Source organism: Zootoca vivipara, chromosome 1 (genome assembly GCF_965207765.1).
Source record: "Zootoca vivipara chromosome 1, rZooViv2.hap1.1, whole genome shotgun sequence".
NCBI lineage: Eukaryota > Metazoa > Chordata > Lepidosauria > Squamata > Lacertidae > Zootoca > Zootoca vivipara.
This window is the reverse complement of record NC_142582.1, coordinates 67,586,596-67,611,868: the sequence shown is the minus strand read 5'-3', so window position 1 is coordinate 67,611,868 and position 25,273 is coordinate 67,586,596. Positions and strand designations below refer to the sequence as shown.

Here is a 25,273-nt window from a genome sequence, read left to right as displayed (position 1 = left end):
TTGTATTGTGTTTGTGTCAAGCTTCTGACATTGATTGGCTGAGCTAGTGCAATGACATGGAGCATTCAGTTGCCCAGGGAACAAAAATAGTTTGTGGTCTAGTTTCTGTGAAGAAAGGGAATGTTGCACACAAGAACAGGGTGACATTGTAGGAGAGCACCAAGGAGGCAAGAGGTAAGGAGGTTGAAGAAAGAGAGTAAACCAGGCACTAAGATTGAGAGAGGGGTGGAAGAGGAGGAGGGTTGGAGGAAAGGGTAGAAGAGGCAGGGAATTCAGGCAAGATGGGGCTAATTGGCGAGAACTCCGTAGAATCTGTGCAGCAATTAAGGTCAGAAGGGACTTTATGGTTGGGGGAGAAGCAACAGAGTGCTAAGAAACCAGGGCTGGATCTACATGAATCTTTTAAACGTTATTAGTTATATTGTTCTATAACATCACCTTACCTTTAACATGTAATTTCCCTATTGTGGATGGCTCATAGCTCTGCAGCGCCCTCTGGTGTTATAATTTAATAACGCATTATTAACCACGAGTGTTGATCTGCCCCAGGTCAAGGGACAAAGCAAGTGTGGCCTGAAAAGGTACAGAAGAGAGATGGGAAGGTACAGAACTGAAGAATGAATGGGACAAAATTGGGGAAGTATGATTGCTGCTGTGCACTACTGTTAGGAAGGAAGTCAGCCATTGGGCTGGTAGGGCAGAAGACAGGGAGGTCAGCAGTAGGTGGAGACAGAACCAATGATAGATGGAGTCAACTAATTCTAGTTTTGTCCCCATCCTCCTCCCTACTGAGTTCTACAATGGGAACACTGACATTAAGGGGGAGGAAGCTGACAGGCAGTGCTGCCCCATGGATGGATATAAAACAAAAGGTAGGCAGGTAGGGCAGACAGAGGTTGATGGGGCAGTGCCACATCTGCCCTAATGGACAAGCTTCCACAGGTTCACTGGGAGCAATATTCACTGGCCTTAAAATTTTGAGAGAGCACATTTAGCAATAGATAAATGGAAATAAAGCACCCTTTTGACTCAAGTGACATGTGTTGGCTCGTAGTAGATTAAGCTAGTGGTTTGCCACAATAGCTAACAGACTTTCCGCCCATATACAAACTTACTTGTTGATTATGCTAGGATGTTACTGTATTTGCATTCCTGTAGGATCGTGGAGAGGAAACAGGATGTGACTGTGCATTACGGTGTGACTGTTTCTTGGTGAACAGTAAATGGGCACCGTTAACACTTAAAAATGTTATATACACTCTGTGGCAGTACTAATAACTAACTAAAAAGTCTTTTAAATGTCTGTGACATATTTATTATGTCCCTGTATGTAATATGAGATACATATTTTATTACAGACTCATGGACTATTAACAAAGTAACTATTTAAAGATATACAATTGTTTTCGGAAAACTAAAGGATTTGGGCAAGTTATTGATCTAAATAATAGATATACTTGTGTGATGAAATTTCTTGATTGGCAGAATTGATTGCTGCTTTTCTGGCAGCTGGAATATTCAGTATTGGCTCAGTTAAGACATTTAAGTGTATTTGGCCTTCTTAATTATCAAATTAAAAACACTAAAAGTGTTTCATTCTGGTTTTCCAATAAAAACATTTCTGCATCAGATTACTGAAGTTTAAAAAAAATCTTTGCTCATCTGTGATAATTGCTTCATGTAAAAAAACTACAACCCTGTACTGTATTGCCCAGCGGAATGTCAGCTATTCATTTTAAATTGACTTCCAGTTGTGCAAACTTGATAAATGTTCGCCTTCCATGCTGCTAGGAACAAGTCCTAATATTATTTTCTAGCTTTGTCAATTTTACCACTTTCTTTGAGGGGGTTGGAGTCTATTAGACCTACATATGAATGAATATGCATTTTGTTTAGTTTATCATTAGTAAATATTGCAAGAATTGCTGAATAGATATGCCTGAATTATAATGCATTCTTAGCCTAGTCTTTAGGATTGATCCACACTTTCCTATGTACAATTGGATTTAAGCTTCAACAGAAGTCTGAAAGACTATATTGTTGAGAAAATAGTAGGACAGAGACTGTGGTGGCACACATACACACACACAGACACACACACACACACACAGAGAGAGAGAGAGAGAGAGAGAGAGAAAATGTGCTATCTATCTCATGAATGTGCCTCCCAAATATCTACATAACTGCATAAGGATTACATGTCCCCATTTCAGGCTTGTTTTTACTGCCCCTTTTCTATCTTTGTCCTAGGCTTCAAGGATGTTCAGTCATTGCCATTGAGTAAGTCCTGTACATGGGCAGCCATTGCATTGGGCAGAGCGAGCAAAGGGAGCGAGGCTTTTGATTCTTCTGGTGCCTTGTTCTCCCAATTCCAGCCTTCCAAGATCCCAGTCCAAGCTAGTCCTAGGGGGTCATCCTAGGAGTATGGGTGCTATGATGCAGAGGGCCTTCCAGTCTGGACTGCCTACCTCAAGCAACTGATTTTGGGTGTGAAGGGCAGCAAAGTTATGGTTATTTGTTTATGTGTTTTCCCTGCCAGACGGGAGAAGAGGTGATTGCCTCAGATGCCAAAATATTATTGGGTACTGTCCACCTTGATTTGGTAGGAGGCGGGGGGAGGTGCTTTGCTATTCTGGCTTAGGCAGCAAAATGTCTTCTGCCTGCTCTGGCTGGGGATGACAGAGCACTGATGTCAGCAAAGCTTGTTTACATTCTGCCTGCCTTTCACAATGGTTATCATCAGATTCTTGGAAGGTGGCTCTTCATTTCCCTAAGTTCCTTTATTTTCTACATTTATCCAGTACAGTTTTTAAAATGTGGTGTGTGTGTGTGTGTGTGTGTAATGGAAATGATACTTATGTAAAAGTGTTTTGGAAAAGTACTGACTGTGAACTAAGAGACTGCTTTCATGAGCCATAGAATTAAAATAGATGGCTTAAAAAAAATTAACCCTTCCACCCTCAGATATTTTTGCAAATACAGACACCCAGTGCTTTTCCTTCTTTCTGGGGGTACTCAAGGGTACACAGTACCAGCACCTTTCCCCCTCCAAATGTTAAAAGGGTGACACTTACTGTAACAAATTCACCTTTAAACAAAACAAAACACTGCGGTCACCCATATAATTGAGATGATGTTAACAAGCAAGTGTTGTTTTTGGTAGTACAAATGGATCTGTGTGTGACTATCAAAATGCAAATGAAATGTTATTTTCAAACACAGATTTATCAGATTCCCAGGACTGGACTGGAGATCAAAGTGATAGAAAAGCTTTCTATTTCATGCCATAGTGAATTGAACTACAGAAAAGTACTTGATTTCCCCCTATAGCTTTGTTTATTTCCTTATTGGGAATAATAGTCTTCAGAGTTAACTGACATCTTATTTAAATCTGCTGTAAATAAATGTAACAAGAAGAATGCTATCCATTCTCCTAATCATTTAAAATCCCAAGGAAACATGAATAGGATTACCATGTAACTGGACTGTGAATGAGGCCTTGTTTGTTTGTTTGCCTTCTTTTAGGGATTTATACCCTGCCCTTCAATAGAATTCTCAGACCATCTTAGAATTAAAACAAACAAACACAAAATATGCACAAGAATGACAATGAATAGCATTACTGGATTGTCACATGTACAAAACAGAGGACTGGAATCATTTTTCTCTTTTGGGATTAGAAGGCTGCATAAATCTCTGAATGCTCTTACATCATTATAATTTTGCTAGATTTAGAGTACAATTTTATACCTGGGATCTGATGGCTGAAGAGTGGTAGAATTTGGTGGGAACTGCTCTGTGTTGCCTAAGCAAGCACTGGCAGAGGAAGAGAAGTGTGGGGGGAGTGCACTGCCCCCGGCAGCACAATCCTGGTGGGGTGCCATCAAGGCTGCCCCCCCCGCCAGGAATGCACCACGCTCCCAGGATGCGCATCACGCTCCTACGCTCCACCGCCTGCTCTCCACCCCCACCCTGGTGCCGGAGCATGAAGCTCTGCCACTGTAAACAAGTCCACAATATGCTGCTGCTGTGGAGTTAATAGAGAGCCCGGACATGTTGTTGTATAAAAAGAACAAATGCGACTCAATCCCACATCACTAAAAAAATACACAGAGCAATGCTCCAAAGACCTGAGTAAATAAAAATGTTTTTATCTGGTATGTAAAAACAGATAGTGATAGTGCCACAGGTACCTCCCTGGGGAGGGCATTCCACAAGTGGGGAGCCACCATTGAGAAGGCCTGTTCTCATGTTACACCCCCCTCCATATCTCCCTTGGAAGGGAGTACACAGAGAGAGGCCTTAGATGATGAATGCAGGGTCCAGATTGGTTCATGTAGGGCAGAGGAGATCCTTGAGCTATTGGAGTACTGAGCTGCATAACACTTTATAGGCCAAAACCAGCACTTTGAATTGGACCTGGAAACTAATTAGTAGCCAGGTGCACTGTGCCAGGATTGGTCTTATGTTCAGGCCACCTTGCCCCCGGCTGGCTGCTGAATTCTGCACCAATTTCAGTTTCCAAACCATCTTCAAAAACACCCCCACATATAACACAGTCATTTTGGTAATCTAACCTAGACGTTACCAGATCATAGCTAACAGAAGTTGAGCTATTCCTGTCCAGATAAGAGCCTAGCTGGGTCACCAGCTAAAACTGATTGATGGCACTTCACACTACCAAAGCCACCTGGACCTTAAGTGATAGTAGTGAATCTAGATCTAGAACTACCCCCAAGCTTTGAACCTACTCCTTCAGAAGGAGTGTAACCTCACCCAAAGCAGGCCATGTTCCACCCATTTGGTCAGGTGAACCACCCACTAATAGTGCAACAGTCTTATCTGGATTAAGCTTCAGTTTCTTGACTCTTTTCCAGTCAAGGCCAAGACATCAGTCTAACCACCGCCATACTTGCAGATGTAGAGAGATATATCTGTACATATATCATCAGCATATTGCTGACACTGTACTACAATTCTTTGGATTACTCCTGCCCTTCAGTTATTTCATGTAGATAATAAACAGCGTAGTGAATAAAATTGAACTCTGTGCCACTGCATACTGAAGGCTCCATGGGGTCAAATACTATACCACCCTCTGGAGAAGGTCATCCAAGTAGGATCGGAACCACTGCAAAGCAGTGCCACCCACCCCCAGCTCAGATAGCCACTCCAGAATGCTCTGGTTGATGGTATTGAAAGCTGCTGAGAGATCAAGGTGGATTCTCCCATTTCTCTTTCTTGACACATTTCTCTTTCTTGACACAAATCTTCAATCAGGCTGACCAAGGCAGGTTCTGTGCCAAAACACGGCCTCAACCCCGATTGAAATAGATCTAGAAATTTGGTTGCCAGAATCTTGCCAATCTATTGGAAGTCACCCGGAGATTGATCAGTAGATTCTTCCCCATCTATCTCATGGTGTTTTAGAAAACATATTCTACCTTTCTAGCTCCTTTATCAAGGTTAAAAGATCTGGCATTTCACTTTACATCTGACCTCCTGGTGGTTTGTTAAATAAGGGAAGAGAAACCATATTGGCTTAATATATCTCTAACATTAAACATGCATCAATTTTAAATTTTGAAAAGTATTCCTTGATCATATACAGAGTGCTTTTCATCAGCGATGAGTAACTTCAAACAGCCTACATCAGTAATTTGGGAGCTGGAAAGGTCAGAAAGTCTAATTCTAGAAAACCCTGAACCTTGGCATCTCTTGCTTGTAGAAATTAAGTACTAAATGTTGTTGTAAAAATTAAAAAACTTTGTTTTAAGATAAAACTATGAATAGAAAAAAAGTTTTAGAAAGAAGATTAACAACCTTGGAACAGAACTCCATCAGTGGTTTAGATTTTTATTATTTTTTTATGAGATAGTCTTTGAAGAATCTCATGCTCTTTCTACCTACAACTTCACAATGCCATAACTTTTTTATGCTTTGGCTTTTAAGAGAGCTTTGTTTTGTTTTGTTTTTTGGTCTCTTACACAGTTTAGGTCACTGACTGGCTGTCCCTGGCTTTGTTCCATATCTGAACTCTTCTTTCCTTTGTGGTTTGTGTCCGTCTCTGTATGTTCAGTTGTTTATGTCTTCATGAGTCTAGTTTTCAGTACCATTCTATCAGAAGCTTAAGTGTCTCCCGGGCTCTTCAATATGTTAAAAAGTAGAAGAAAAAGTTAAAACAACAACGTTGTGATAAAATGACAAGACTGAAAAGTCTGTGTGTTGGTTTTTGAAAATCAAAAAGTTGTGCTGTTGCCCACATGGACTTCACTGCATGTATGTGGGTCTGGAGGAGTGGGAGAGAGATGCAGTTCGACAAAAAGAGAGGGAGAGATCTATGTGTGGTTGTATAGATGGGCGGGGGGAGATACAGTATATGCACGTTGTTCTGTGGTCTGTATGTGTACAGTGACTGCTTGCAAGTGCTGCTCAGGTGCAAGGAAGAGTGCAGTGTGACTACCTTATATATCTTCCCTGGCATCAGGGAATGTTCCCTAAAACAACAGCATAATTGTATGGGGAGGAGATCGATTTTTGTGAGATCTCCTTAATTGAAACAAGCAGGGCATAACTGACTTCCAATGGAAGGTGTGAGGTTGTCAGAAATGAGTGCACTTTCTCTAATTTTGTGTTATGCCACACACCACATGGGAACCATTTTGTGAGTGGTACCCATGACACCTTCTCAAAATTCAAAATGTGCCCAGTGAAGCAACATGGCTGGCTACCCCTGCTCTACCATCTATTGCAAGTGCATTGCTAGTTACTTAAAAGATTCAGGGGCACAGGCCTATGACACATATTTGTATATATGATAATATTCATGTGTATATGCTTAGATCTCTGAGCAGATGAAGATGGTGGGGTCTCACCAGTATTATGCTTTGCAGCCCTATGAGCACATTTATAAAGAGCAGAGAAAGAGGCAGATAATCCAGGGCAGACATAAGATTTCAGCCTCAGACCTCCAATGGCCCTAGTCTGGAGTCATAGAAATGACAGGGTAGGAATGATTCACAAACCACAAGTTTGACAGTCTAGTTTATGCTAAGTGAACTGTAGAACTGGGTCCTAGGCAAAGTTTTGTGTACAGATACCAGCACACTGTGAAAATAGCCTCTTATCTTCTCATGCAAGTTGTAAATAGCAGCCCCTTGAGTTTACATTACACACACACACACACACACACACACACACACACACACACACACTTTACCTTCAAGGACCTCAGAGTGGTTTACATTTATTCCCCCTACTAGGAGAACACTATCCTTATGTGGAGCCAGCCCAAAGTTCTCTAAATGTTTGCTTGTACCTAGTGGCTTGGGCTAGTGCCTTTGCCCCAAAGGGCTGTGTGTATTTGGAAATCCCAGAACGATTGCATTTGCTCTTGTGTGCACCTGTGTTAAGGGTTAACAAATACATCACTTCAGTCTTACCATTTCATCTGCTTCCTCCTTGCCCAATTTAAATTTAGTTATTCAGAAATGAGTAACGTTCTCATGTTCTGAAGCCTGTGCGAATGCAAATAGGTGTTCTGCTGATAATTTGTTCTTGGTATTTGTGCTGAAAAGGGGGAAGCCTTTCACTCTAATTCCTTGAGACACAGAAGAGACTTTCTGAAGAGTCAGTTAAAAACAAAACTCATTTTTAACGTTAGTTACTCAGCTTGCTTTCTTGAGTTAGAAAGTGCTTTAGCTTAGTTAAGGGAGCCAGATGTAACACATTGACCTTAAATGGTAAAAGCTCCCAGAGTGAGCAGAAGGGAGAGAGAGAGAGAAAGAGAGAGAGGGGGAAGCTTCCCCGGAGGGGGAAAACAAGAGGAATAGCTCAGTTTTAGGTAAGTAATCTCAATAAACCAAGAATAAACAGCTTTCTTCAGCTAAGATCCAGAACGGAATGCTTTCCCCTCCTTAAAGGTACAGTACCTCATTCTTATGCTTTACGTGGGTGATATGTTATTGATGTGCTGGATTTCAGTTTCCTAAACAGGAGTAGTAAGGCTGCGCACTTGACTGAATCCTCTTCCCTTTGGAAGTACACAACCACCCTAAAGAAATGTAAGCGCTTAGTTGGTGCTGAAGTCTGATATTTAAGTAATTTTATGAAGAGAACATGTCCTTGGCTTAGAATCATTAGCAGCTGCCCTGTACTTTTTGCTAACAAGTTGAAATGATTAGCTACTACTCTGATTGTTTATAAACAAGTAAGTGTAAAATGAGCTCACTGTAACAGTAGCATGCTATTGTATGAGCTTTTCTGCCACATGGTTCCTGAACAGAATATACACCAGAACCGCTTGCTTGATGGATTGCCTTGTAGCCTCTGGAACCTGTCTTTTAAGAAAAGTTTTCTGTAGCTGTTTCTTTGGTGTAGTAGTCCATATCTGCTTTTAAAAGAAGCTACAGTATAACTAAGCCAAGGGGATCTAAGATATGAAGTTTTTTTAATTTCAGGTAAAAGATTAACAAATATATTAGAGGAAAGAATTGGTGCAGTTATCATTTTTAGCCACATGTTTTGCAATTCTAATTTACTTGTCATGAATTCTTTTAAAGTATGCTTCCTGGGTGTTTTGACTTGTGTGAAAAGCATAATTTCAGCTACCATAAACTGAAAGTTTCAAGATCATATTGTTTATATTCACGTTTACACATTCATGAAAGAAATTGTAAGCTGACCAGTATTCCAGTTCCACATGGTAAAACTTTTCTTGTGGTACTGAGTACTTATGGGGAATGTGGCAAGAATAGTCAGTGTTTGGACAATACATATTTAAATAAGCCAAGAACTCTTGCATATTGAAATAGTTACTGTACTTTTTTGACATTTGCTAAGGGTTGTGTTCTACCCCATCAGATACTGCAGACACCATTTTTTGGATTGCAGCCATGATGTTTAATGCAAAGCGCAAGGAATACAATGCTATATTCATAGTTAGTGTCACTATTTCTGTCACTCCTATGGCTGATCCATTCTTATGGAAATATTTAGCTTCCATCACTATCTACATTATTTCTGTGTTTTTCAGTGTTCTAGAACTTGCATTTATTTCATTTCACAGTATCAGTCTGGTAATTCTCATTTTCTTATTTAATTTATAATTGCTTTATAGCATATATGCTATATTCTTAGCTAGCCCAGTACTTATGCATTCAAGAACTTGTTCTAGTTATAAAGTTGGAAGATCGTTTGAAGGTCAAGTGAAGGCCTCCATAATACATTTCCAATACCTTTACTTTGGGATCCCAGAAACAAAGGGCCTAACAATTCCTGAAATCCTTTTTTCTGTCTGATAGAGAGCTTGTCTAATCTAAACATGAGAGCAGGAAGCTGCCTACTTTATTGTTAACATTTCAAAGTCTCTTGCTAGTTTGCATGTGAGAGAGCAGACCAGAGTGTGATTAGGTGCCTAAAGAATTACTGGAAGGAGGACACTTGGCTAGCTCAGTTCTGCACTGTTTGCAGCTTGCCCTCTAAAGGCCAGCTGGGTACCATCCTGCTTTCATTTCTCAACAGCTGGAGAAATGTTTACCTGGTTTTAAACAAGTCTTAAATCTTTCAAAGTGAATAGGTGATGCATTTAACAGTTACAGTAAGTATAGTGATCAGCTATGTGAATTGTCTTATTTTTCAAATGGCTGCTGTGTGTGAATACAGACCCAGCTTGGTGGCATCATTAATACAGTAAAAAACAGAAGTTGTACTAATTTTAGTGCTGTGAAATAGTATAATCAGTTAAGTGTTATGGTGGAGTTCCTTAGAAACTGAGTTCTTTATAGTAACCTGTAACTGCAGTTTACCGGGATGTGCAAGCTGGGCCATTCTGTTTTGAAGGGCAAAACTTCTCTTCCCTTAAGAATGAATGTGTATTTAGTTAATGGAAATACCATATGATTGGAAGACAGTACAGCAAAAGCACATTATTGTGGAACAGGCTTCGATGAGGCATTATACAACAGAGATCCTCCATCACTTGGCTCAGGCATCAAACGAAGCCTCGCAGCATAAGCCAAATGCTCTGTATTGGGAATAATTTTGTTGTACAATGGCACTTGCCCACATTATTGCATTCCTACCTGTGTCATTTCCCCATGTCAGATAATAAGCTCACATGTGTGTTGCCAATGTAACTGTGTAAGGCACCGTGTAAACAACAAAATTTTTGTTGTTGTTTAGTTGTGTCCGACTCTTCGTGGCCCCATGGACCAGAGCACGCCAGGCACTCCCGTCTTGCACTGCCTCCCGCAGTTTGGTCAAACTCATGTTGGTAGCTTCGAGAACACTGTCCAACCATCTTGTCCTCTGTCGTCCCCTTCTCCTTGTGCCCTCAATCTTTCCCAGCATAAGGGTCTTTTCCAGGGAGTCTTCTCTTCTCATGGGGAGAATGTAAATGAAATGAAATACCGGTATGTAAATGAAATTTACATATCACCATTTTGAGTGCTCAGATTCAAACACATTAACTCAGAAATCCTTATAACAACCATGTCAGGTACTTTAGTAGAGTAATCACAGTATATATTCCATACTGAAGGATGAGGGTGGTTTGCCTAAAATTACCTAGTGAGTTCATGGATGAATCAGGTAAGACTCGAACCAGGGACTATGCAGGACCAAGTCTATGAAATTAACAAAATTCAGAACTGCATAACTGTATGCTATCCTGAACTAAATGAATAGGGCAGTGGTGGCGAACCTATGGCACGCATGCCAGAGGGGGCACTCAGAGCCCTCTCTGTGAGCACACACACTGTTGCTCCAGCACAGAGCCGGCAGAAGGCGAGGGCAGTGCGTTGAATCCTCAGCTCAACTTGTGTCCAAGTAGAACCGCCTCGGATGGGGCATTGGGGTGTGTGTGTGCAAAACGGAGCCACAACATCCAGGGCGTGCGTTTTCCCTTGGGGAGCCTCATTTCCGGGTTTGAAGTGTTTGGGTTCCAAGTAGTTTGAGAACTAAGCAGTTCGAAAACCGAGGTACCTACCACTGTATTGCTCCACTCTCTCTCCACACGGATGCGCCAATCTCCCCTTCTAAACTAAAACCTCAGGTTAATTTGCCGTGCTGGCACTTTGCGATAAATAAGTGGGTTTTGGGTTGCAGTTCGGGCACTCAGTCTCTAAAAAGTTTGCCATCACTATCATAGGGTATTGATACTGGATTCGACTTTTAGCTTTTAGAGATCTGGTCATAAAGAGAACACTGTAAAAGAAGTCATATTTTGTTTCCTTTAAAAAAGTTGAAGTTAGGAACTAATCTTGGAAATTGTTTCCATGTTACTGCCAGTGCTCAGCTGTGAGACATATAGTAATTAATATAGTCTGTAGGAGCATGCCTGAACATGTACAAAGTATTTTTCTCTTAGTAAGCATAACTAGCTCTTTATAATCTGCAGATAGGAGTTGCGGGGGGAAATAATTTACAGTTCTTGCTTGATAATGTTTTCACAAAGGCAGGTTGGGGGCCTGGCATTGGGAGTAGTTTATAGTAGTTACAGTATGTAGTTTTGCATGAATTCATGGTAAGATGTGATGGAAGCTCTAAAAGCTGCTCTCTTCAAATGCTGAATTCTAATGGCTATCTTGTTCAGAAACAGCAAAATGAAGAAGACAATAAAGCGCTTTTTATATAGAAATTGTCTTCATGTAGAAGTGAGTTGTCCTTCACCAAATTTAAGCTGCTCAAACCATCACTGGCAGCTCTTCTTGCCAAACTGGTTTAATCTCTCACCCTTAAAGAAGAGTATGGTTCATTTCAGGATAACCCCACTGATCAGGCTTCCCTCAGGTTGGCTCCTGGAGGATTTAAAACAGCCTGCACCAGCTCCCGACACCCAGCTCTTCTTTGTCAGATCCTCTCAAGGGATCCATGATGGAGTTGCTTCTGTCCATTTGCTCAGACAGGGGCTTGGGCCTCTGTTTTCCCAGAGGCAGCGATCCCTGCAGGGATCCCCCTATTTGATGTAAGTCATGGGAATTCCTGCTGCCGAGTTGACCCTGCAGACGGGCCGGAAATAAATGCCTATTCCAAACCACTTTATCTGTGGTCAATAAAGTTGTGGCCTGATTAGATCCTATTCAGCTGTGTGGTCTTGTTTATTTGCTAGTTCTTCTGAACTCAGGAGGAGGGAGTGGGCTTCTTGGGCCTGCAAGGCAGACCTCAAAATGGTGCCACCAGGGAAGAAGGGGTCAAGGAAGATCTGCATCAGGAACAAGCAGGGAAGAAATATTGACATTGGGATCTGCTGCCCTTGTTGCCTAAGGCAGTCACCTCACTTTGCCTCATGAATGGACTGGCCCTGGTTGTATTCCTCCCCTGGTCCTGCTGCTTCTGTGTTACTGAGGGTTAGCCCAATGGTTTGGTTTAGGGCCACATCCCAACTGGGCTTATGGTATGTGTCATTGCAGGCAAACTGGGTACTCTAACCAAAGTTTCCTCTTGGTTTTCTGCTCATGTTTTGTCTGAGGGAAATAAATCAGAAGCCTGGATTTAGGCATAATATTAAGACAAACTTTGACTTAGCCCTGGTAGTGCAGAAGTCTTCTTCTTCTTCTTCTTCTTCTTCTTCTTCTTCTTCTTCTTCTTCTTCTTCTTCTTCTTCTTCTTCTTCTTCTTCTTCTTCTTCTTCTTCTTTTCTAAGTTTGGCGATCACTCGTAGCTGAGTAAGATTGTCTTCCATAAACACGGTTTTAACAATGAGTCTGCAAGTGACAGTGGAGGCCAATTCTGGATCCACACGTCCTTCCACAGTGGGGACATTGGTTTCCGGGCAGGAATTGATCATGGTGTGGATTTGCCAAGTGTGCCTTTCTCTTAGCATGTTTCTCCCTTGAGTCCTGAGTTTGAGTGTCTTCAAAGCCCATGACACCTTCGGTAAAGGCTGTTCTCTAACTAGAGCACTCGCAGGCCAGTGTTTCCCAATTTTTGGTGCTTATACTACATTTTTTAAAATTTGCCTTAAGACAGTCTTTAAACCTTTTTTGTTGACCATTACGCTTTCCATTTTTAAGTTCCAGGCAGCTGTAATTTTTATTCTGGGAACCTGCATATTTACGCATTTTTCCTAAGCCATGTTTTGACTAAGCATTATGTGGGTTAGTGGTTAATAGAAAGAAAGAAACATATATCATAGTAAAGATCATATTTCAAAATTAGTAGGTGTGTGGCATCAGATTTTATAGAAATAAGGCTTGTATGCTAGAAAGTTTTTCATTCTATGTAAAACAATTGTACCAATTTTCCTCTGTAAAATGTGTGTGTGTGTGACATCTTGTGCTCTTTCTTTTTAAAATCTAGACTTTATTATGAAGTTAAAATAACAATCCAGTGTTATTTCCCATGTGAAATATGAAATAAAAAAATATAAAGAAAAGGGGGGACTGTATAAATAAAAAAATATATCAGGAGTCCATAGTCGTTATCTCATAAAATAACATAAAATACTGTACATTCTCAAGAGCCTACACATCGAATTAGATGATAAAACAAAAACCAACCTTATACAGAAATAATTCAAAACAAAAATTACAAATAACAACTGTTGTGAATACTGAAAAAAGTATTATTTCACTGGGACTTACCATCCCTGTGATTGTCCTGTCATATACCGTAAGTAAAAAATGACTACAAAATGGATGTAAAATTCATAAGCTAAGCCGCACCCCAGATCCCCTTACTTTATGAGTCAATTTATCTAAAAAGAGGGTAAACATTATTTTATTGAACCAAATTTTTAAAGAAAAACCTTAGGTTTCTTTCTAGCCTTGTGATATGGTCAAACAAGCTGCTACTAATAGAAGCACAAGGGTTGAATATGTATCTAATATATAAACCAATCAAAAATTGATAAAATACATAGTTTGGGGTCTAGAGGCATCAGTGCACCTATATTTCAGAAATTTCCTTCATCACCTCTTCCCAAAAATGTATGTATGTTTTCAAGATCATCACATGTGCCAATACCTTCTTTTGTTACATCCTGTGCTGTTGTATGAATTCATTCCTATCTTTCTAGGTTCTCTTATTTTCCATTTGTTGGATGTTACATGATGATAGAAAGAACTAATTAAAAAACACACCCCACTATGCTGAACAAGGCTGATACATAATCCAAACAGAAAAGCTAAAAAATACCTAAGAACTTTTGATTATTTTTGTGTTTTGGAATTGATTCTATTGTATGGAATAGCTAAGCTTGTTTTCCTTAGACAAGTGTACACATATTACCACAATGAAATCCTGATTCTAAGCATGCATGCTTACAAGGGAGTTTGGTGAAATTTAATGAGATTGTCTTCTAAAACGATTAAGGACTGGTGCTTGTTTCTAACCACAGAAGAGGGTGTCCAATTTTAACTCTGAACAAGACACTATCCTTGCATAGTGATATGCAACATTTTCTCTGCCATTTTTAAAAAATGTTTTAGTACAGTTTTTATTATTATTTCATTTTAGAATGTACATGAAACAGAAAGAATAATTATAAGAGGCAAAAATTAAAAGATGAAAAATAAAACTATAAAATAGGCATGTAAAACAAGTAATTGCACATACCAGTAAGTTAAAATAATAAAGTCCAAGTAAAGATTATCAGCTTTATCAAATCATCAAGTATAGTGTCAGGTTTTCCAGGCTTGTGACAAAGGTTGTCTTGAAAAGGATGTATATGTGACAAAGGAATGCCAAATCATATAAAAAGTGTTTGGAGGTTTTAGTCCAGGGGTCAGCAAACTTTTTAGGAGGGGGCTGATTTACTGCCCCTCAGACCTTGTTGTGGGACGGACTGCGTGTGCACACACACACGCAGCGGAGACGGGAGTCTCTCTCCCCCAGCCCCTCCCCTCCCCCTGCTTTCCTACCTCCTCCGCCACTCTGTCTGCAGTTGGGAGCCAGCGCTGGTGGTGGCGCCTCTCCTTTCTGGGCTAGCTTTCCCAGGCGCCAGGCGCGGGGCCAGCAGGCGCACCAAGTTCCAGCCAAAGCCCTGCGACATGCCCATCATGATGCCCACAATGTGGCCATGGACGGAGAGGCCGGCAGGCAGGTGGCGAGTCTGGGCCGTGCTTTAGCATGCGGGCAGCGAGGCTTCGGATTGGCTGGCACCAATCAAAGCCCAGCTCCATTCCTCCACAGGGCGGGGAGAAGCCAGGAGGTGGGAGGGAGGGAGGGAGGGAGGGAGGAGGTGCCTCCGCAGTGTGTGTGTGTGTGTGGGGAATGGCACCCGGAAAAAAATATGCAAAAAATGGCACAGCCCAAACAATCACACCGATCCAAGCGGCGGTTCCAGGACCATCCTCAGGCCGGATCCAGAGGGCAATTGGGCCTGATCCGGCCTGCGGGCCTTAGTTTGCAGACCCTTGTTCTAGTCTTTGTTGAAGTCTCAAATTATGTGGATTTTCTCCATTCCAGAGTGAGTGGTGCCAAGTTTCCAGTGTAAGATTTTGGGCTGTTTTCCATTGAGTTGCAATTACTATATGTGCTGCCAGTTTTTTATTATTTCCTGCATATCAATATATTTAGTGGTTTTTCTTTTTGTTGTTGCTGTAGTAGTAACAATAAACAGATTCAATTCCCATCTTGGTAATCTTAGAAGAGTCCTGTAAAACAGTCCAGAGGATTTAACCCAGGGGTCAGCAACCTTTTTCAGCTGTGGGCTGGTCCACCATCCCTCAGACCATGTGGTAGGCCAGACTATATTTTGAAAAAAATAATAATGAACGAATTCCTATGCCCCACAAATAACCCAGAAATGCATTTTAAATAAAAGCACATATTCTACTCATGTAAAAACACCAGGCAGGCCCCACAAATACCCAGAAATGCATTTTAAATAAAAGGACACATTCTACTCATGGAAAAACCCGCTGATTCCAGGACCGTCCGTGGGCTCGATTGAGAAGGCGATTGGGCCGCATCCGGCCCACGGGCCTTAGGTTGTCTACCCCTGATTTAACCTTTTATTACAGGTGGAAGGCTGAGAGGCAGTGACTTGCTTATGACTATTCTGTAAGATCCTCCTTTGAACTGAGATCTGAATAGGGGGACATTCAGCTAATGATTTGTTAATTTAACCACTACCTCTCAAGAATTAGGAAGGGACGCTTCTCTCCCCCCCCCCTCAAACTAGGTTTGATGAGAATTGGTTAAAAGGAAAAAGCTTTCCTTTAAAAAAAGGTCTTAATCTAAATGTCCTGTTTTTGTGTTTGTGTTTCTGTTTTGAAGGCTTCCCCCCTTCTGCTGCTGTTCTGCATTACTCAGGATGAATTCTGTACCACGTTCTGTACCATCCTCCCACCACTGCCACCTTATATTTGCTGTGAATATAAAAGCACATGCCAGTTTGACAGCCAAGAAGATGCTATAAAAAGTCTATTGCCCTGTTTAAGTGCCTACTCCTTGTTACTATGGCAATTATATTCTTTAACCGATGTGAGAATTGATAATAGCTTATTGCCACCCTTTTCTTGGACAGGAAGTTTCCTGTAAAGAAATCAATCACACTAGGGCAGGATTTTCACCTCCACCACCTGCCATATGCTTTATAGGGTGGGTGGGTGTGGCTGCGTTTTAGGTGCTGCAGTATGGAGTTCAAAGCAAAGGTCATTGAAATCAGTGGAACTTACTTCTGAGCAGCCATGCTTAAGAGTGGGCTGTATATTGGACTCTTCAAACTCTGAACCCAGAAATGTGAAATCCATGGGGTTGGAAATGACCTTTTTTCTATTGCTTTTCTAAGTATTGCATATTGTGGACCCAAATGAGCACAATTCTATATGGAGAAGTAAGACTGCGTCGACATCATACATTAAAAGAATCAGCCCTAAAAATCCTGGGAACTGTCCTTTCTTAAGGGTGCTGGGAATTGTGTGTGTGTGTGTGTGGTATACCGGTACTACAGTTCCCAGGATTCTTAGGATAGGTGTGCTTTAAATGTATCGTGTATACACAACCACAGTCTCACTGAGCTCAATAGATCATATAAGACTGCAACCTTAAGCTGTTAGGTGATAAATGTAGAACAGCATATAAGAAGCTGCCTTTTACTGATTCGATCCATTGGTCCATCTCACCCAGTATTGTCTACACTGACTGGCAGCAGCTCTCCAGGGTTTCAGACTGGGGACATTTCTAACCATACCTGGACCTGCCAGTGATGGAACATGCATGCAGAGCCGATTCTGTACCATAGAGCTACAGCCCTTACTCCTGTTAAAAGTCTTTCTTTGAAATGCACTGGGCCAATTAAATGGGATTTGGCAGCCTAAGCACCCACTCACCTCCTTTGTTTTTGGACTGATGCCTTCCCTTCTTATTCTTCTCTTCCAGTCTGTGTCAAGTAAAATTCATTCATTCATTCCATAAAATTTATACACCACTTGATTGAAAAAAACCTCAAAGTGGTTTACAAAATATAAAACATTTGAGTTGTAGATTTTCTAGACTGGTAAAGTGCTCTCCCATGGCTCAGATAATAGAGCTTTTAGAACTACAGTATCATAAATGACATGGTTGAAATGCTATTAAAGCTTTAGTGAGCTATGAAGGTTTTTGTGTCCTTTGGAGAGGAATAAGGGCATTAAACACCCTAGAAAAGAACCTTAATTAGACTGCATAGAGCTATGAATCTATAAGGTGTTCCTTCAAATGAAATGAGCCTTTTGGAATGCAAAGCTGGATAAGCAGGTAGGCATGTGAAAATGTACCTGTAAACAGGGAGCTGATAACCACTACTGTTTGGAATAAGGTGGTCAGGTTTGTCATTTCTGTATTAATCATCCCCCCCCCCCCCGGTTGAACAATATGTTGTTAATCAGAAATAGAAACTGACCAAACATTCACTGTATGAGCTGTATTCAGCTGCTAGATAGATGTGTGTGGCTGGTCAGAAACTGCCATTAGTGTGTTTTGTCAAAATTCAGTTGCAACAAGAAATGTTCTACTGTAGCTGACTAAGATTGCTACAAGTTCAACAGGTAGATCCAGGCCCTTCCTTTTAACTTCTGGTCCTTTTTCTTTTAGATTTATATCCCACCGTTCATCAAAAGATCTCAGGGCAGTTCACAAGAGAAATCTAGCATTGCTTACCTCTCCCCTCACCCTGACATATATGAGCACGCAGCTCCAAAGTGCACACAGCAAAATCTTAGGCATCATGTTTAATCAGAAGTCAGTGCCGCTCGCACACTTACTCCCATCTCTGCGCATCCCGATGAAAACTCGAGTCAGCACACGGGCGTCTCTTTATCTCTGAATCTGCCTTCCCTACACCCCCTTTCATAAAAAACACCTATTCCCAGAAAAAAGATGTGTGGTTTGTTTGTTTAAAAAAAAGTTAAATCACTCTCATTTATTAAGTTGAAAAACACCAACTGAAACCACTGATCAGACATTTCATGCCTCCATCACAAACTCCATCTGGTTGCAATTTTTGAAAAGGATCTTGACTTTCTTTGGAAAAGGGGTTCGGCGTTTAGGGAATTCCAACATGCAGGATAGAGACACGTTCAGGGCTGGCTAAACACCTCAAGACTGGCATTTGGCAGATCTCTCCTTTCCTAGGGTTCCCTTCTTGCTAGCCTAAGCGGGGGAGCAAGTGTCTTTCTTTGACACTGGAATTAGCTAATCAGTGGAAGCTGAGACATTACATAGACATTAACTAAAACACATTTCCAAGTATGTAACTTTGCTGCGTGACAATTTACTCTTTCATGTTCATTAAACAGAAGTGTCATATTTATCCAAAAGTATAAATAAAGACTTGAGTTGGGGGGTTGCTTCATTCATTAGATGTAGAGCAAGCAAGTATGTGGGCACCAGGAAGTTCCGCAACCAGAACACTTAATGTTTCCTTGGAGTCTTTCTACCAAGGCTAGTGGTACAAGGCGAACCAAGCAATTTGTCATGCAAGCAGCCTGAACTTTATGTAAACAGGCTTTTGGTCAAAGAACTCTTGGTTAAACTAGAGCTGATGCCACTAAAAATAAATAAGCAATGTGGGATAACTTTTTAACATTTTCATTGTAATCCCAGTGGTATTCTCTGGTGTCCAAACCCATGGGCAGCTGGCCAAATTACATACTCCCGTATGGCTGTCTGTCTTGAATTATCTTTCAAGTTTTTGCGTGCTGTGCTTTTATGTAAATGCATTTGGCAAAGTGTTCCTTTTGCTTGTGAAAAATAATGACTCTGTATGCTCCATGGTTAGTGGAAGACATAAAATGCAGCCAAGAATGAGGAACAAGGAGACCAAATATGCAAAATGCCATGCATTATAATTTAGTTTTCAAGTTCATCAGCCATTGTCATTGCTTAATTTGGTATTGTTTGCTTTATTGTAAAATGGCATTCATGAAATCTCTTAAATCTAGGCAGATGCTAATCTGTGCCATTTAATTTTTTAAAAGTGTCTACCTGGTTGAAACACCACAAGGTTATTCTTCTGGCCTTGTCTCAGACATCTGTTGTCTTTTTCTACCCACAAAGTGGTAATTAAGTTCAGTGTATTGATATTTTTGTGTGTGTGTGTAGAGCATGTGAGACAGTACCCACCTACACTTACTGTCCCACTTATTTCAATTCTTGTTCAGATGGACCAGCATAGCTACCAAGACTATATCATAAAGAACACAACAATGAAAGTATTTTTTTCTCTTTACTTTAGTACACCTCTATCCAAACTGAGAAAATGGCCTGTGTTTTAAACCAGACCAGTAATGTGTACACAGCCTAGAAATGTCACAGACTGTGTCTGCTTGCATTCAATAGCCTTTTGGCCTACTGCTTTCTCTCCCCACAGTATGTGTGTCTACTGATGTTTACCTGACTTCAAACTCATCCAACAATGAATCTGACTTAAAAGTGCCATCAGACTCTCTGTTGTAACAACCTAACTTGGCTACCCTTCTGAAATTGATGGTCCTGTTGTGTCTAAAGTTAATGCTTATTCCATAGTGAATGCTGATTTCAAAAAGTGGCATGTAAAAGGTTTAGAGAATTGTTTCAAGTTGGAAGGGACCAGGGGAAAGTATTTTAAGACAGATAGGAGGATCTGCCTCCCATAAGTTGGTAGTTAGGTAAAACTTAAGTTTCTCTCTCATAGATCTTTGCTCTTTTTAAAATATTAAACAGGAGGCTGCTGCTTGCTCTAAGTCAACACTTGTGTTGCCAATTTATTTTCCCTTCTTGAGCTTGAAAGCTACATATCTCCTTGAAAATGATGATTCCAGGCTTCCGACATCACTTATAGGTATGAACAACTTAATTTCTAAACTTACTGTATATTTATACATTGAGCAAAGAATCAAGTGATCATGGTTCCCCCACCGTCAGCTCAGCTCAGCCATGAGTAACTTGACAGTTCTTATGTTTTGTTGCATGCCACCCCAATCTCCCAAATGGTGCAAGATTCCAGGGATTCCAGGCGTGCTTTACCTAGGATTCTTGTTTCCTTTTGGAAATGAGGCTCAGTTGGGACTGTGGTGTCTTTATGATATATGGTTTGTTTACACATATATACAACCTGAGCCTATGGGCACAACAATGGAATGTCTAGGTGCTATTTTTAATAACAAGAATATAAAGCTGAAAATGAATGAACTGCAGCTAAAATATTATGCTCATTTTACACATTGTCTAGTCCTCCCCCCTGCCCACCCCCCTAATATTCTTAAGAGGGTTTCTTCTTCAGTCTTCAGAGAGTAGCTGGATGTGAGGAGGTAGAAAAAGGTACTGCGCCCAGAGCATTATCTGCAAATGCTGTAAACTGAGAACAGGCGTGGCACTGTGCAACAGTTCACAGAACCAGATTAGTTGGTAGTTCTGAAGTCATCTAAACACATTCGTCCCTGTATTGGAAAAGTGCATTTGCATGATAATAAAAGGTTCTACCTGTGTTATCTATTTTAAACTAATAAAACTTTTAGATTGTTAGTTATAGCAGTAAATGTAGTCCTATGAATCAGTCCTTAGATATTTAACTTTAGCAGGCACTGTAGTAATGGGGGGAAACCCAGTATCCTGGTCAGTTGCCTCTTGGAGTTTTGTTTCAGACAGTACAACTAGTTCTGTTAAGGTTCTGATCACTTAAACTTTGAAAACTGATGAAATACATTTCACAGTACTTCAGTGGCTTTACTGTGAAATTGAAATCCTTCAGTTAAACAAAATAGAATTGGGCAAGTAACAAGTATTTTCTATTAACATGGAGTCCACTAGTTTAGATGAAATAAAATACTGGTGCCAATTTTAAAAGCATTTAAAGTGGATGTGAATGCTGCCATAAATACCACGAGAACTTACAATAAATAGTCTCCTGAGACCCACGTATAAAAGTTGTGTTGGAAAAGTCTCTATGGCTTCTAAACTCAGTCCAGTGTATGTTAGGAACTTGACTTCTTGCTTATTCTTACAAAAGTAAAAAGATTATTTTGGGTTGGAGTTTTTAGACTTTGTTTTGAGGCATTGTACCTTGATAGCAAAATTACCACTGATGAATGAGGATAGCATATTCATCCTAGACTGCATTTGGTAGAATTAATAATTTGTGTACATCTGTAATACTGATTCAGGTCTCCCTGTGCTCATGCCTATGTAGTCCAAACCACCAGAACATGCAGAAGAAGTACCAGTAGACTTGGGTACCCTGAAGGCATAAATTGTTGGACCTTTCTCAGGTTGTAGGTGTAGGAAAAGAGTAGCTCACAGCAACCCTACAGTGTCCTCCATTGTTAATACTGTTGTGAATTGGGGGGGGGGGCAGGTTGGTATCTAATGGAAGATCCCATTATTGAATTAGTCATAATGGCCATACGTATGGGTCGTTCGTATAAGAAAGGTATTTGCTCTGTGCCAGAGGGCAAATGGGTGGGCCCCTTTCCTCACCTTTCCTATACTAATGGTCCATGCTATGAATACCACAGGTTCTGCTGTACCACATTCCAAGGAAACAGAACTCTAGGGAAGCACCTGGAATCCTTGAAATGTCACACCACAGTGATTTGGGTCGCATGCAACAATGCCGAATGTCAGAGGTGGAGCTGCAGCTCATGTTCCATTGACTTATGTGCAGATTGATTGCACTTTTCAAATGTTCAAAAACTAATTAAAATAAAATTTAAAACAAAGCCCCCATGAAGTAAGGCCCACATTATAGAGCAGGGACTGTTTACTTTGATGCTAACTTTTGTTTTCCCTCCAGCCCCGAAGTCACAGACTCAGGTAACGTACACACTAGGGCCAGGGATACCCTACAACATTTTGTTGTAGGGCCTCACTTGTTTAATATATACAGCGGTACCTCGATTTACGAACGACTCGACAACTGAATTTTTCGACTTATGAATGGGGCAAATGGCCGCACGCTTACGAATTTCTCGACATCCAAACGGAAACCGCGGCAGTTTGGGATAGGGTTTTTTCGACTTGCAAATTCTTAGACGGGGTTGCTTCGACTTATGAATTTTTCCATTTCCAATGCATTCCTATGGGAAATCGCGTTTCCAATGGTGCTTTTTGACTTACGAATTTTTCGACCTACGAAGGTGCTTTCGGAACGGATTAAATTCATAAGTCGAGGCACCACTGAACTTGGAATCTGTTTTGGCTTAAACCTGAGGGATACAGTATATCAATTATGTGTTACATGATGTTTATCAGCATTGGCCTAGTCCAGGCATAGGCAAACTCAGCCCTCCAAATGTTTTGGGACTACAACTCCCATGATCCCTAGCTAGCAGGACCAGTGGTCAGGGATGATGAGAATTGTAGTCCCAAAACATCTGGTGGGCCGAGTTTGCCTATGCCTGGCCTAGTCCTTCTTTCCTGCAAACCAGTATGGATTTAAGTTGAGTATTCCTGTCTTGGGTGGTTGGCTGTAATCAATCTTATGAGTCTCCATTTTACAGGCCTTCTGGCAGATGGCATCTTATTCCCCCTGGTTCTTAGTACTGACTGTACTTAACTATTAGCAGTGCAATAGATTGCATCTGATGGTAACATACATAATAAAGGACAGGGGCGTAGCCAGGATCAAAACTAGGGGGGGGGCAAGCCATGGTCGTTCAGGGGCGGGGCCCCGAAGTGGGAACGTGGGCGGGGCTACAGGGCCAGCTGGCCTGATGATATCGTGGCGGCGGCAGCGGCCACCTTGTGCTTCTGGGGCTGGCAGCATCGGCGGCTACCCTGCTTGGCTGGAGAGGACGGGAGGGTCGGGCAGGCGAGAGGGGGTGACAGGGCGGGCGAGGGTGAGGCAAGGCACGGCCGCAGACACGACGACTCCAAGGCGTTGCTGCATATCAGCATAATATTTCAACCATGTTGTGGGTTCAAGCCCCACCTTAGGAAAAAATTCCTGCATTGCAGGGGGTTGGACTAGATGACCCTTGTGGTCCCTTCCGACTACAATTCTATGATTCTATTGATATATAGCCATAGCATATGCATCATTCTGCTTTCTTGAATTGTCCTACTCCTAGGCATAGCAGCCAACTCCTAGAGGCCTAGGTGCATCTCCCCCCCCAATTACTGGTAAATACAGTGGTACCTCGGGTTACGAACGCGATCCGTTCCGGGTCGCAGTTCGTAACCTGAAAAGTTCGTAACCCGAAAAGGGCCCGAACCGCCGCTTTGCGCATGCGCAAAGCGCTATTTCCGCTATTTTTGTGCTTTGCGCATGCGCAAAGGCGTGCGGCGCTTCTGCGCACACGACGAAAATACTTCCGGGTTTGCGAAGTTCGTAACCCGGGTTGTTCGTAACCCGAGGTGTTCGCAACCCGAGGTACGACTGTACTGTATTTTAAAGAGTCACCCCCCCATGTTGATGGGCTTTCTATGTGGGGCTTTTCTGCCCCCCCCCCGTATTTTATTAAGGATGGAAGAGGGAAGGAAGGAAGAAATAGAGAGAGAGATAACTCATATTTGTGGGTGCCTCTGGGTGATGCTGTGATGCTGGAACTCTGCAGTAAGAGGACGGGAGGGTCGGGCAGGCGAGAGGGGGTGGCAGGGCGGACGAGGGCGAGGGAAGGCACGGCCGCAGTCACGACAGCTCCGAGGTGTTGCTGCATATCAGCATAATATTTCAACCATGTCGTGGGTTCAAGCCCCACCTTGGGAAAAAGATCCTGCATTGCAGGGGGTTGGACTAGATGACCCTTGTGGTCCCTTCCGACTACAATTCCATGATTCTATTGATATATTACCATAGCATATGCATCAATCTGCTTTCTTGAATTGTCCTAGGCATAGCAGCCAACTCCTAGAGGCCTAGGTGCCGCCCCCCCCCCAATTACTGGTAAATACTGTATTTTAAAGAGTCACCCCCCCCATGTTGATGGGCTTTCTATGTGGGGCTTATCTGCCCCCCCCCCCGTATTTTATTAAGGACGGAAGAGTGAGGGAAGGAAGGAAGAAATAGAGAGAGGGATAACTCACATTTGTGGGTGCCTCTGGGTGAGAGGAAGGAACCTTGTAAGCAGCTTTCTCTCTGCTTGATTTACAGCAGGCACGTCCAACAGGTAGATTGTGATCTACCAGTAGATCACTGGATGTCTGTGGTAGATCACTGCTAGATCACTGGCACCCCTAAAAAAAGCTCACCCAAAATTTTCCTCCTCCCTAAAAAAAAGCTGAACTATGACCTGAAGCCCTAAACAAAAATGGGCCTCCCTTCCTCCTAAAAGAAGCTCAACAAGTTTGACCTAAACTCAAAAAAACAGGGCTTCCCTTCCTTAAAAAAACTCAACAGCTTTGACCTGAACCCCCCAAAAGGGGGTAGATCACTCCCAGTTTTTAACTCTGTGAGTAGATCAGAGTCTCTTGGGAGGTGGCCACCCCTGATTTACAGTATACAGATGCAGGAGGAGGGGCAGACTGGAACACCTCTGCTTTTTATAAACATCACTGTGTCTATCAAAAGCTACAGCACCCCCCTTTTCTTATTCATTTCCTTTTAGCCTTGCAGAGCCACCTTAGTCAATGCACCCTCATTAAATCGCCAATAGAACTCTTAATGCAATCCCTGAATGCTCATTAACAACTACCACTGAAGAACAATAGGGTGAATTGGTCAGCTATCAAACCTTGCCTGAAGGGATTTTCTGCTCCATTGTCTTAACTGCTTAAGTACCGGTAGCCACTTTGCTTTATTTATTTCATGTGTTTTTGTTACAGCTGTGTTCCCGCCCCCCGCCCCCAGCAAGTGGAGAGCTGCTCTCGCTAAAGCAAAGCCCTTTCCACTTCAGTTTTTGGAGGGGAAAAGTGCTGGTTATGGTCTGTAAAA

The 25,273-nt window shown here is 41.8% G+C and overlaps 1 protein-coding gene across 7 annotated transcripts in view; it reads left to right on the top strand.

The window, feature by feature from the left end:
• IRAG1 (inositol 1,4,5-triphosphate receptor associated 1) overlaps positions 1-25,273 on the top strand; it is a 97,420-nt gene that overhangs the window by 22,871 nt on the left and 49,276 nt on the right. For 3 of the 7 annotated variants that reach the window (XM_088667367.1, XM_088667360.1, XM_088667356.1), the window contains one exon: positions 20,128-20,245. In XM_088667367.1, the coding sequence (XP_088523493.1) occupies positions 20,128-20,245 (118 nt within the window). Of the gene's footprint in view, positions 1-7,763; positions 7,923-20,127; positions 20,246-25,273 lie in introns of those variants that run through there. The other 4 variants (XM_088667374.1, XM_088667371.1, XM_088667379.1 and 1 more) reach the window with 4 other exon arrangements.